This window comes from Stegostoma tigrinum, chromosome 3, assembly GCF_030684315.1.
Source record: "Stegostoma tigrinum isolate sSteTig4 chromosome 3, sSteTig4.hap1, whole genome shotgun sequence".
NCBI lineage: Eukaryota > Metazoa > Chordata > Chondrichthyes > Orectolobiformes > Stegostomatidae > Stegostoma > Stegostoma tigrinum.
This window is the reverse complement of record NC_081356.1, coordinates 30,803,417-30,818,266: the sequence shown is the minus strand read 5'-3', so window position 1 is coordinate 30,818,266 and position 14,850 is coordinate 30,803,417. Positions and strand designations below refer to the sequence as shown.

Genomic DNA, 14,850 nt, shown 5'->3' with positions numbered 1-14,850 from the left:
GAGCCACTGTGCCACCCAAAGTAGTATTTTAATTTTATTCTTTTATAGGATGTAGATGTTGCTGGCAAGTTTCCCAAACCTGATTACCTTTGAATTGAACAGTTTGCTGGCCATTTCAGAGGTTAGTTTAGAGTTAATCACATAGTTGTGGGTCTGGAGTGACATACAGGCAACACTATATAAGGATGGCAGATTTCTCTCCCTGAAAGACTTTAGTGAACCAGATGCATTTTCACAAGAACTGATGATTGTTATTTTGGTCAATATTACTGACTCTAGCTTTATGTTCCAGATTTAATAATTAATTAAAATTCCCCAGTGGTTGTGGTAGGATTTGAACCAATGTTTTCAAAGCATTAGCTTGGGCATCTGGATGACTAGTTTGGTAACATTAACACTACACTACATTGCCCTTTAAAGCAGTGTGCAGCTTTAACCACCCTGGAAGTGCGGATGCCTAAGATATAGGAAACATGAAGCCTGAGGAGCAGGGATGAATGTGCAGACAAATAGTTGGTTGGATACACATCCTGGACCACCTCCTTTATAACTAAGTGTAAATCAGATTCTGGTTTCAGGGTATTAAAATTTTAACCCCTGTCTGACCCCAAACCACAGCTGTATCATGGTTAAAGTTCCTCGCAGTGAGTCTGTTGTTTCAATTTCCTTTGAAAATAATATCTTCCACTTGTACCAGCTATCCAACATGAGGCATATGCCTCCCCAGTTGCAAATGTGAGCAGCAAGACACTAACAGGGTGATTTTGTAATTGTCAATGGTGAAACCTTTGGGAATAGCGGAGCTGAGTGGGAGCGGTTGAATTGTGCGGAGGGAGGATGTGCTCTGAGAAGGTGAGTGAACTGATATATTTGGACTTAAAGTGTATCAGAGATAATGGGAACTGCAGATGTTGGAGAATCCAAGATAACAAGGTTTGGAGCTGGATGAACACAGCAGGTCAAGCAGCATCTTAGGAGCAGGAATGCCAACGTTTTGGGCCTAGCCCCTTTTCTGATGAAGGGTCTAGGCCCAAATCGTCAACTTTCCTGCTCCTAAAAAACTGCTTGGCCTGCTGCGTTCATCCAGCTCCACACCTTGTTATCTCTGATATATTTGGGCAGTGGCTAAACCCGAGACAGTACACATGCAGTGTCTCCCACCTGCCTTCCTCTGACCAAAAAAGAAGCCTCTGGTGTGTTGATAAGGTGAGTGTTTTTCTTTTTTTTTATCATGTGCTGATAAGTAGAATGATTTGGTACAAATTTTTTTCATTTCAATTATCTATTATTTGATATTACAGTAGGACTAAGTTAAGCTTAAGAGTAAAAATGGCAGGAGATCCCAGATAACAAAGTGTGGAGCTGGATGAACACAGCAGGCCAAGCACAAAAGCTGATGTTTCAAGCCTAGACCCTTCGTCACAGAGGGGAATGGGGAGAGGGAACCGGAATAAATAGGGAGAGAGGGGGAGGCGGACCGAAGATGGAGGGCAGTGGGAGAGAGATTCCCTGAGGTTGGTCCGGAGGGAGGAGGGTAACTTCTTCAGGTTAGGCATCCCTGGAAGAGGCTTCGCAGTTGGGTTAAAATTGATCCCAGACCCATGTTTTGCTCCTCTTGCTCAATGTGGGAGCTCAGGGACACAGCTGAGCACTACACATGCAGGAAGTGTGTCCAGCTGCAGCTCTTGTTAGACCGCATGATGGCTCTGGAGCTGTGGATGGACTCACTACTGAGCATCCGTGATGCTGAGGAAGTCATAGATAGCGCGTTCAGCAGATTGGTCACACCGCAGATTAGGATCGCCGAGGGAGAAAGGGAATGTGTGACCAAAAGGCAGAAAAAACGCAGGAAGGCAGTGTAGGTGTCATCTCCCTCCAAGACAGGTATACCGTATTGGATACTGTTGGGGGAGATGGCTCACCAGGGGAAGGCAGCAATAGCCAGGTTCATGGCACTGCGGCTGGCTCTGCTAGACAACGGCAGGAAAAAGAGTGGAAGGGCGATAGTCATAGGGAATTCCATTGTAAGGGGAGTAGATAGGCAGTTCTGTGGTCGAAAACAAGACTCCCAAATGGTATGTTGTCTCCCAGGTGCACGGGTCAGGGGTGTCTCAGATCAAGTACAGAACATTTTGGAGGGGGAGGGTGAACAGCCAGCTGTCGTGGTGCATATAGACACCAATGATATCGGTAATAAATGGCATTAGGTCCTACAAGCAGAATTTTGGAAGTTAGGAGCCAAGTTAAAAAGTAGGACCTCAGAGGTAGTAATCTCAGGATTGCTACCAATGCCATGTGCTAGTCAGAGTAGAAATGAAAGAATAGGCAGGACGAATGAGTGTCTTGACAGATGGTGCAGGAGGGAGGGGTTCAGATTTTTGGGACTTTGGGACCGGTCCTGGGGGACGTGGGACTGTTACAAATTGGATGGTCTACACCTGGGCAGGACTGGAAGCAAGATCCGAGTGGGTGCTTTTGCTGACGCTGTTGGGGAGGGTTTAAACTAATGTGGCAGGGGGATGGGAACCAAATAAGGAAGTTAGTGGAGAGTAAGGAGGTAGTAATTAAATCCTCTAGGAAACTAGACAATTAAGTCAGTGTGATTAAGGGAAAGAGTAGGCAGAGAGCAGGTGATGAACGCAAAGGGACAGGTCTGAGATGCATTTGTTTAATGAGAGAAATGTAGTAGGTAAGGCAGATGAACTTAGGGCTTGGATTAGTACCTGGCAGTATGATTTTATTGCTATTACTGAAACTTGGTTGAGGGAAGGGCAAGATTGGCAACTAAATATCCTGGGATATAGATGCTTCAGGTGGGAAAGAGACAGAAGTAAAAGGGATGGAGGAGTTGCATTACTGGTCAAAGAGGATATCACAGCTGTGCTGAAGGAGGGCACTTTGGAGGACTTGAGCAGTGAGGCAATATGGGCAGAGCTCAAAAATAGGAAGGGTGCAGTAACAATATTGGGGCTGTACTACAGGCCTCCCAACAGCGAGCGTGAGATAGAGGTACAAATATGTAGACGGATTATGGAAAAATGTAGGAGCAACACGGTGGTGATGATGGGAGATTTTAATTTTCCCAACATTGACTGGGATTCACTTAGTGTTAGGGGTTTAGGTGCAGCAGAATTTGTAAGGAGCATCTAGGAGGGTTTTATGGAGCAGTATGTAAATAGCCCAACTCAGGAAGGCACCATACTGGACCTGGTGTTGAGGAATGAGCCCAGCCTGGTGGTTGAAGTTTCAGTAGGGGATTACTTTGGGAATAGTGATCATAATTCCGTAAGTTTTAGAATACTCATGGACAAAGGAAGAGTGCTGAACTGGGGAAAGGCCAGCTATAGCAAAATTCAGCAGGAGCTGGGGAATGTGGATTGGGAGCAGCTGTTTGAGGATAAATCCACATTTGATATGTGGGAGGCTTTTAAAGAGAGGTTGCTTTGAGTGCAGGGCAGACATGTCCCTGTGAAAATGAGGGATAGAAAGGGCATGATTAGGGAACCATGGATGACAGGTGAAATTGTGAGACTAGCAAAGAGGAAAAAGGAAGCATACATAAGGTCTAGGCGACTGAAGACCGATGAAGCTTTGGAAGAATATTGGGAAAGTAGGACCAATCTGAAATGAGGAATTAAGAGGGCTAAAAGGGGTCATGAAATATCTTTAGCAAACAGGTTAAAGGGAAATCCTAAAGCCTTTTATTCATATGTAAGGAGCAAGACAGTAAGTAGAGAAAGCGTTGGCCCACTCAAGGACAAAGGAGGGAAGTTATGCGAGGAGTCAGAGAAAATGAGTGAGATTCTTAATGAGTACTTTGCATCGGTATTCATCGAGGAGAGGGGCATGACAGATGTTGAGGTTAGGGATAGATGTTTGATTACTCTAGGTCCAGTCTGCCTAAGAAGGGGGGAAGTGTTGGGTATTCTAAAAGGCATTAGAGTGGACAAGTCCCCAGGCCCGGATGGAATCTATCCCAGGTTATTGAGGGGCATGAGAGAGGAAATAGCTGGGGCCTTAGCAGGTATCTTTGCAGTATCCCTGAGCACAGGTGAGGTCCTGGAGGACTGGAGAATTGCTAGTGTTGTGCCCGTGTTTAAGAAGGGTAGCAAGGATACTCCAGGTAATTATAGACTGGTGAGCCTGACGTCAATGGTGGGGAAGCTGCTGGAGAAGATACTAAGGGATAGGATCTATTTACATTTGGAAGAAAATGGGTTTATTAGTGATAGGCAGCATGGTTTTGTGCAGGGAAGGTCATGTCTTACCAACTTGATAGAATTCTTTAAGGAAGTGACAGAGTTGATAGATGAGGGAAGGACTGTAGATGTCATATATATGGACTTCAGTAAGACGTTTTGATAAGCTTCCCCATGGTAGGCTGATGGAGAAAGTGAAGTCCCATGGGGTCCAGGGTATACTAGCTAGATGAATAGAGAACTGGCTGGGCAACAGGAGACAGAGAGTTGTAGTAGAAGGGAGTTTCTCAAAATGGAGAACTGTGGCCAGTAGTGTTCCACAGGGATCGTGTTGGGACCACTGTTGTTTGTGATATACATAAATGATCTGGAGGAAGGTGTAGATGGTCTGATTAGCAAGTTTGCAGATTACACTAATATTTGTGCAGTAGCACATAGTGAAGGGGACTGTTGGAGAATGTATCAGAATATGGATAGATTGGAGAGTTGGGCAGAGAAATGGCAGATGGAGTTCAATCCAGGCAAATGCAAGGTGATGCATTTTGGAAGATCCAATTCAAGAGTGAACTATGTGGTAAATGGAAAAGCCCTGGAGAAAACTGATGCACAAAGAGATCTTGGTGTCTAGGTCCAATGTGCCCTGAAGGTGGCAACGCAGGTCGATAGAGTGGTCGAGAAGGCATACAGCATGCTTCCCTTCATCAGACGGGGTATTGAGTACAAGAGTTGGCAGGTCATGTTACAGTTGTATAGGACTTTGGTTTGACCACATTTGGAATACTGCATACATTTCTGGTCGCCGCATTACCAAAAGGATGTGGATGCTTTGGAGAGGGTGCAGAAGAGGTTCACCAGGATGTGGCCTGGTATGGAGGGCATAAGCTATGAAGAGAGGTTGAGTAGATTAGGATTATTTACATTAGAAAGATGGAGCTTGGGGTGACCTGATAGAGGTCTACAAAATTATGAGAGGAATAGGAGGGTGGGTAGCAAGAAGCTTTTTCCCCAGAGTGGGGGGCTCAATTACTAGGGGTCACGACTTCAAGGTGAGAGGGGAAAGGTTTAAGGGAGATACATGCGGAAAGTTTTTTACGCAGAGGGTAGTGGGTGCCTGGAACTTGTTGGCAGCGAAGGTAGTGGAGGCGGGCGCGATAGCAGAATTTAAGATGTATCTAAACAGATACATGAATGGGCATGGAGCAGAGGGATACAGATCCTTGGAAAATAGGCAACAGGTTTAGATAGAGGATCTGGATTGGTGCAGACTTGTAGGGCCGACAGACCTGTTCCTGTGCTGTAATTTTCTTTGTTCTTGTTCTTTGAATACGCTGCCAGAGATTGATGTTGCTGCAGCTTTAGAGAACTAAGATGTAGCAGGAATATCAGAACTGCTGCAAACAGGCCATGATTACAAGAAGCAGAATTAATGCTTGAGTTTGAATTTGATTCATTGTTGGCACATGTACCAAGATACAGTGAAAAGTGTTGTTATTTTCATATTATACAGGCAGATCATTCAAGATAGTGTATCAGGGTAACAGAAAAGAGTGCAGAATACAGTGTTACAGTTACTGACAAGGTGCAGAGAGAGATCAAAATTACCATCTGACAGGTCCATTCAAAAGTTTTAGAATATTCAGGAATGAATCTATGAGAGATGCCTGAGAGTTAATACCCCCAGTGGAAAATGAGAACTTGAACTATGAGTTATTCTTGTTAGTCATTTTAACATGAACCTGAAGGTATAGCTGGCTCAGTCAGTAAGAAGGGTCAGTTCAATATCAAGATTAAAAATGGCACATGATAACAGAGTGTTTATTTTAATGGGAGCTTCAATCACAGGATAATTACAGATGAGACAGGCCATTTGGCCTATCTTAATTTTCTCTTTCCGACATATTCCTAATATTCCCCCACTGTAAAATCCATTTTTTTTAAAAGAAATGCTTTTCGGGTTCTGACTTGCTTCTATTGGGAAGCTTAGCCTCACGTTGATCAATGCTTATGTGAAGAAGGGTCTCCTGAAATTCAGGCTGCATCGTTTGATTCTGTAATAAAACAGAAAATGCTGGAGAAATGCAACAGGTCTGGCAACATCGAGCCTGGTGTGACTCTTCTTTGGAACTGAGTTCCAAAGTTGGACTCAAAATGTTAACTTTAGTTTTCTCTCTCCTGGGATGCTGCCATTCCTGCTGATTATCTCCAGCATTCTCTGTTTTTATTTTATATTTTATGCATTTGCGATATTTTGCTTTTACTTCCTTTGAACCAATAATGCTGAGTGTTGTGGTTCCAACATGCTGCATCTTTCTGATCATTTTTTATTCTTTCCAAAACAAGGTTGCCATCTGATTAATGGACTATACAACCCACTTACTGAAATATGGTTAGGTACCTAAGATTTAATGCAACAGATTAGTACATTCAGAGGTAGCAAGAACTGCAGTAGCTGGAGTCAGAGATGACACAGTATGGAGCTGGAGGAACACAGCAGGCCAGGCAGCATCAGAGGAGCAGGAAAGTTGACATTTCAAAAGAAGGGTCCTGATCCGAAACGTCAATTTTCCCCTCCTCTGATGCTGCCTGGCCTCCTGTGTTCCTCCAGCTCCACACTAGATTAGTACATTCAGCAACTTTGTGTATTCATTTCCTCAATGCTTTCTTTTCACTGATAATTTTAAGAATGCATTGAAATATGTACCATGCTTATGTGACATTATTTGAAAGGAATTCAATATCCATTAAAGACTTTTGCCTAAATTTGTCATTGAAACAATGAAATATTTCATGTCATTACAAAATCATCTGTCTTCCCTAAATTGCTTTACTGAGTGGTATTCCTCTGTCAACGTGAGGCAGACAGATGACCTGATGAAGCTGTTTAAAATTATGTGGGGGTCCAATCGGCTGGGGCCACAGAGATGTCTCAGAGTACATGTTGCGAAATTCAACAGGAAATTCAGAAGAAACTTCATCATCCAGAGAATGGTGAGAATGTGGTAGCTGTTACCACTAGGAGTGGTCAAGGTGATTGATATTGATGTATTTAAGAGAACTAGATAAACTCATGAGGAGAAAGAAATAGAAAGTCATCCCAATAAGATTGGATGAAATAGGTTAAAGAAGACATGTACAGAACAATTAGTGTATCTCTGTCCTGTGAATTGTATATTTAGTTTGGGTTGTCAGGTAATTATTCTTAAGCTATTAAGTGGTTTTGGACATCCCTACCCTGCTTGACCGGATCTTATATACGCCCAGAGCAGTTATTTTGTGCTTATAAACTTTTTCAGAAACACCACATTGGTGGATGATGGAGAAAATGCTGTCAGGTGGAACTCATGGACTTCTCTAATAAAGGTATTTCCTGCAATGAATACGCAAGAATACAAACAAGATAAATCTGGGCATGCATAGGCTATTCAGACTCCAGAACTGTTAATGGCCTCCCTTGCAAATTGCACATCAATATAGCGAAGGACAGCAAACTCAAATGATTACGGAAACTGCAAGACAGTGCTCTCAAGGAGTCCAATTTGGGCAAGAAGCACTTTTCCATGCTTGTTGTGTACCAGAACTGTAGTTAGTGATTATCTCCAAGCTCTAGGAATCTCTCCTGCTTGTACCACCTGTCATTGAGGTGTTTTGATAGCATTTACAGGTGGAAACTCGAGCTTCTCAACCATATAATTAATGCACCCTCATTGGCCATAACGTCATGGAGTGGGAGTTGAACACAGAGCTCTAGCTCTGAGATAGGAACCCTATCACTGTGCCTTCAATTTATAAAAGCTGTAGCAACCTTCAGCAGAAACCTCTTATTGAGAGGAGCCTAAGTAATGAGAAAAATGCCTCTTTCATCCAGTTCTTTCGGCTATATTTCCATAGAGGAGCGAAGTAACTTTGAGTGAAAAGATGAACATCCATTAAGAAGCCTCTCAATAAGTTGTTCTCACTGTATTAGTAGCACCACTCACGGCACACATGCATCAATCTTAATTGGCAAAATACCTCTCTCAGTTGCATTTGTCATATTAAAATCTGCACAATGAGGGAGAAAAGCAAATAAGTGTCGGAAGATAATTTGACATGCAAATAAAATAATCACACTAGCAGAAAAGAACACTGTGTTGATCTGGAAATTTTTGATGTGACGGCCTTATTGCTTATCACTTTGCAGACGGATTTGATTGTTTGAGAAAGTCCAATCAGATGATTCAGGCTTTAAAGCCTGTGCTAAACCTGTTATCTTTTATTTGTTAGCACTTTATGGGATTTAATATTAAGTCATTACTTCAGGCAAAGCTGGCTTTCTCTTTCCCAAGGTCGAATGTTGACCATTTAAACCATCTTGTCAATATGTTAATGTCTTTGATTTGTGATACAACTTCTATCCTCAGTGTAATTAGCTGTGTGTTTGTGAACTAATTATCTAGGCTTATTTGAGTTGAAATGAACTTGAACCATGTGAATATCAAAAGCATCAAAATTCCTTTGACCATCCAGTTTAACCAAAGAATTAGTGCATATATTTCAAGAAGTTTGACATCTTCATTAAAACAGAAGATAGTCATATTTCTTATATAATCATGAATAGATGATTTTTGCAGAATGCTATCAATTCCATTTGTAGGTTAGTCAGAATGGTATTGAATATATCCGTATTCTATTGAATATATCCGTATGGCTACTTCTTCCTCAAAGTCCAGTTATTCAAAACTTTAGTACCTGTCTTACCCTGAACTTCCAAAGTTACTGATCTGGAATACTCCAGGCCCAGACTGTTCCTTGCCAGACAACGATATTGTCCTGCATCTTCAATTTGAACACTGCGAATTCTTAAGTTCCCAGACTCAAGGACAGAGGTTCGAGGACGATCTTTCTATGAGCAGAATACATTTCATTATTAGTTTGGCTCTGCAAAGCACAATTTTATTGGAAGTTTAAAATCAATGATTTGGAGGCTTACTGTAGTTAAGTGGGAAGTCAGTATTCCCAGTACATTGCTGAGGGAACACCTTATTGTCATGGGTGTCATCTCTCACCTTAGTTGTTTAACAAAGGCCCTGGCTGCTGTCTTGACTGGTCTAATGGCATTATTTCAAAGCATATCACAAAGTGTATTTTTCATTCATGGGATGCGGACATCACTGGCTAGGTCAGCATTTATTGCCCATCCCTAATTACCTGGGAGAAGGTGGTGGTGCCTCCTTGAACCACTGCAGTTCTTGTGATGTAGGGATGCCCACGGTTTTGTCAAGAAGGGAGTTTGAGGACTTAAAACCATTGACAGTGAAGGAACGGTGACATAGTTCCAGGTCATGATGGTGAGTGGCCTGGAGGCAATCTGCTGCTGGTAGTGATCCCAAGTATTTCTTGTCCTTGTCCTTCCAGTTGGGTGTGGTCATACATTTGAAAGGGCTATTGGAGCAGCCTTGGTGAGTTCACATGGTATCCAAGCCAGTAATTATCTCTCAATAAATGTCATTAAAAAAGAAATGATCTGATTATTGCTATTTTCCTGTCATTGTGCAAAGAATGGCTGCCACTTTTCCTGTATTATAACAATGACCACACAACAATAGTACAACTGCTGCAATGCACCTGTCATAAAATGTGCTATTTAAGTAACAAATGTTTTAAATGGTGAGCTGGAAAATTACTTCCCAACTGAAGTTGATCCAGATCCCAACTATGACTTAATTCAAATTGTCACTGTATTTTTCCAATTTTGGGAGTTATCAGACAGCATATAAAATGGAATAGTAACACAGGAACAGTGCATGAATGATTCTGATCAAGACAACCCTTCAGCTAGACTTTTGTCCGTCAATCCTGAGTCAATGGCAGAAAATGCATTCCTTGCAGTAACTTGTTCAGTTTATGAGGGACATTTATTTGCTTACTTTGAGTGCAGTTTCATCTTTGATCCATGAAATGGCTGGCTTTGGGTTGCCCATTGTACTACAAGGTAACACAACCTTTGATCCTAGCAGCACTCTGACGTCAGTAGGTGGTCGAGTGATCTTTGGTTCTGAGGGGATTAAAAAGTAAACAAATTGAAATTTGAGCAATATTACTACAAAATTGTTAGAAATGTTTGATGTATTGGTTGATATAGATCGATATATTTGTTGATCTAAATTAAAACCTAAATAATTTCACCACCTCCATACCTCAGTGAAGGGGATCTGTTAGCTCAGTTGACTGGATGGTTGGTTTGTAATGCAGAGTAATATCAGGAGTATAGGTTCAATCCCCCATGAACTGAGGTTACCATGAACGTCCCATCTTCTTACTCTCTTTCCTAATCTGATATGTGTTGACTCTTAGGCTAAACTCATCACTCCAGAGAGAGAGCAGCCCACTGGAACTTTGGCAGCTATCACACCAGTGAAACCAAAACACCATACATGTAGCTTTGTGGAAAAAAAACTTTTTCAGCAGCTTTGGGAAGGGTATTTTCAAGAATTGGTGGAGCTCGAAGGACTGGAGAAGTTGGGGTTGTTCTAGTGCAGGAAAGCTTAGCAGGAGATTTAGTAAAGGTATTTGAATTATAACAAGCTTGATCGAGTTGAAAGGGTAAAACTGTTTGCACTCACAGTAGAATTGGTACTCAAATGTAGAAATACAATGATTGGAAAATGTCATGAGCGAAATGATTTTGTACATTTCTAATCTGGAATGTACTACCTGGAAAAGTGATGGAGACAGATTCAATATCATATTTCAAAATAGAATTGTACTTATAATTGAAAAGGAGATCTTTTGGACGTATGGGGATAAAGCACTAAGAATAGGCTTAATTGGAAGAACTTCCAGAGAACTAGTACATAGATGATGGGCTGAATGGCCACCTTTTCTTCCCTTTATTTTATTTTATGACAAACTTGTTCATCTAACTTTTGCTCCACTTTAACTGTAACTTTGGAGTCTTTCTGAGGATTTGTGCCAGACAGCTTTCTCTATTTTCCCAATTCACCGTTTTTGTGTGTAAAGTCAGATACTGAAACTTGACAACTCATTCAAACGTAGAAGCCTTGCAATGCCATTTCGACTGAGAGTCACACCTGCATATGGGATGAATAGAATTCCTTGCTTACTCCTGAACTCATAGTTTTCAACCATCTATAATATCTGGAACCAACTAGATCATCATAGACCAACTTTTACTCAACTATTTTGTGAATATTTAACTTGTCTGCTGTTATTTTAACAAAACACAATTAATTTTTTAAAAAATTAAGATTTTTCAAATAAACCTCTGATCAAATATTAGAGATGACTGTTCAATGAATCAAGCATTCAAACACATTCACTTTCTAGCTCATTTTTAACTCTATTTCATCCAAGCACTGGCATCACCAGAATTTACAGCAAGCCCTAATATCCTGGATGCTGCCTTCCCAAAATCAAATCATCGCAAAATGTGAGAGCAAGAAGAAGCAAACGAGCAAGAGCCTGGGTTAACTACAAGTGGCTGTCTCGAGTGTTGTTTTGGTGAGTGAGATTTTATTGCTAAGCCTCACATTTAATGATGTTGTGTGGTAGAGCAGCAAGACCATGAAGATGGGAAGGGCAGATTGTGTAACTTTCCCCGATGACCACCCTGGTACTGAATGGTATTTGCCATCTCGGCCAGTACATGGTACTGGGTAAGGGTCACTTAAAGGAATCTGCTGTCACCAGTCCTCCTTGTATTGAGGTTATCTATTGATGGCTCACAGAGGAATCAACAAGGAAGTTTATTACATGATAGCAACAAGTGCAACCATAGTCGGTCATGTACAACATGGATCTTATGGAGATGGTAGAGATATACTGTTCCCTCTGAGATCTACAGGAGAACTCCTGGTCTCCATCCACAGACTCGGTGACATCTGCAGCATGGGTAGAGCCAATGTAATGTGAACATTAACCCTTTCAGACCTTAAAAATATCTAGTTGGAATAATTATTGAAGCATATCTTTAGGAAAAAAAATGAGTTTATATCTGGTACACGTTGCAGTTTCCTATTACTGTGACCACTGGCTAGCAGTCTTGCCTCCGATTCAGAAGGTTGTACGGATAAGTCCCAATCTAGAGACTTGTGCCCAAAATCAAGGTTGAAGACCCAGAGGGATTGCCACACTGCGAGAGGGACTGTCCTTTCAGTAATATGTGGAAGTGAATTCCTGCATTCTTTCTCAAATGGACAGAGAAAAAAAATCCTATGATGCTACTTCAAAGAAGTCTAGAGGAGTTAACCTTGGTGGGTGGACCAATATTTATCCCTCAATTGATATCAGTAAAAGACAGATAACTGTCCACTGTAGCACTATTGTTTGATAACAATTGCAAACCAACTTGAAAAGTACTTCGATCACTGTGAATCATTTCCAGGATGCCCTTTTTGAAAGATGCTATATAAATGAATGTCTTTGTATTATGGAAACTGAGCTGTTCTGGTAACCCAATTTAATGAGAAAAGTGTAAGACTTACTCATTTTCACCTGCAGAGCTCCACAGCTTTGCACAGAGCTCCCTATACCATTGTTCGCTGTGCAGCAATACACTCCATTATCTGTATCTTCAACACTGAGGATAGTTAATATCTGGCCATTTTCTTTAGTGCTGTAGCGTGTGTCAAATGGTCTGTAAATCATAACAAGAAAAGTCAAGGCAATTTATTTATCAACTAATGAACCCTTTAACAGAAATAACTATAAAGTGCATCATTTAACATAATCTATTTATTTAGATATTGCATTTGCCCAGATCTTTCAGTCACAGATAAATTGACCATGCTTGGTGCTATCTGAAAAAAAATTCCCACAAAGATTTAATTATCTCTGTGGCATGGATTTCCTGATACCAGGCTGAATCTAGAGCCAAGCCAAAGGGATCTCTGAGACTTCAGAAACAGCAGTGCTATTCAACAGCTAATCACATTGAAGTACGCTCACAGACAGCAAAACAGGAAGTAGAATGCATTTGTTATCCTTGCATTTTAAACTAAACATGACAAAATGATTGGGACATGCACATGGGATTAAGGCATGTCATAAACAAGCTTTAACATTTTTAAAAAGTATGGACTTTTTATTCCGTAAAGGAAAATGTTACAATGTTGCAAATATAAAATTGTTTTTCATTGGCTGAGTTGCTGCTTCCACAACTGCAGGGGGCATACTCACCACCTATGTAGTCACAAGTGCCTATGACATTACTGATAGCAACGTTATCTCCATTAGAGAATAGGAGCAATAGTGATTTAGCAAACACTTAAAATGAATTAATCGATTTGCCCCACTCCAAAAACTTGTCTGTCCTATTCCCAACACTTTGCTGTGCTCCAATGCTGTTTATCATCTCTGGGAGTGAGTGAGTAGGGCAGACAAGTATATGGAGCTGGACAGTGAGCAAATCTCTCAAATTATTTAAACCATTTGAATTGCACTAATTTTTATCCTTGGGAGTGCGGCTGTTGATGGAGGTGGCAAGGAGTGGGAAGTGAGCTGGGTGCCAAATGGGGGAGTTGACCATACAGTGTAGTGATGACCTGATGAGGAGGCTATGGATCAAAAGGGAGATTGATCACCAAATGAAATGGGACAGCAGCGTGTGCAGAAGATCGGCGTTGATGCCAGCCTCAGGTTCCATTTACACATCGGTGGGCATCAATGGCTCTGATTTCCTGTCAAGTGGAAGGAGACGTACCATTTTTTTTAATGCAGAGAGGTGTTCAGGAGTGATTATGAACTTAATATGGCACCAAATATCCAGTTAGCCTTCATTCAACAAGGTGTGAGTTTTTCAAGACTTTCACAGAGAGACTAGTAGCATTAAAACATCTTCTCTTGTCAGTTCAGTGAGTTTTAATTAGCTTCAACAGTGTAGCTTGCGGAGAAATATAGAATCACTGGTGATCATTTTCATGTTTGACAATACATGTACAGAAATAGTTGATTTTGAAGGAACAATGACAGAAAACAGTAATTGTGTCAATAGCATTCCTACTGGACAATCCAGCCATAGATTACATAGCACCAAAATGGCCATTCAGCCCAAATGATTTGTACCATTGTTTCTGAACTGCACATGCCTCCTCCCTCCTTACTTCATCTGTTCTTCCTTTTGCACCTGAAAACACCTAGCTTCACCTTAAATGTATCTATATTTTAGGAAGACATGTACATTGGAGCAGAAGTAAGCCATTCAGCCCTCTGAGCCTGACCTGCCTTTCTAGTTTGTGACTGATCATTTCTTCAATGTAATTTCCCCAGATGACCTGTTTATACTTTCTTGTCATTGGTCCCCAGAAACTTAATGATTTCTGCCTTTAACCTGCTCAATGATTGAGCCTCCATAGCCCTCAGACACTATGCTTCCCGACTACTCTGTGCAAGATCTAGTTCCACATTCTCTCTATCTGAATAAAGACCATTCTCTTGAATTGTTTATTCGAATGTATTGGTGGTTGTCTTATATTGATGACCTTTAGTTTTTAATTCTTCACAAGTGGAAACACCTTCTTTACATCAACCCTATTGCATCTTAATCTTAAAAACCTCTATCAATTCACTCCTCAGCTTTTTCTTTTCTCAAGAAAATGAGCACAGCCTATGTCTTTTCTGATACTTAAACCTTCTTGTTTCTGGTGACTTTCTC

General features: G+C 41.2%; 1 protein-coding gene across 1 annotated transcript in view; it reads right to left on the bottom strand.

The window, feature by feature from the left end:
* musk (muscle, skeletal, receptor tyrosine kinase) overlaps positions 1 to 14,850 on the bottom strand; it is a 183,997-nt gene that overhangs the window by 147,736 nt on the left and 21,411 nt on the right. The window contains exons 3-5 of the mRNA XM_048525285.2: positions 12,683 to 12,834; positions 10,106 to 10,233; positions 8,937 to 9,081 (exon numbers count right to left, since the gene is read on the bottom strand). Of these exons, the coding sequence (XP_048381242.1) occupies positions 8,937 to 9,081; positions 10,106 to 10,233; positions 12,683 to 12,834 (425 nt within the window). The remainder of the gene's footprint in view (positions 1 to 8,936; positions 9,082 to 10,105; positions 10,234 to 12,682; positions 12,835 to 14,850) is intronic.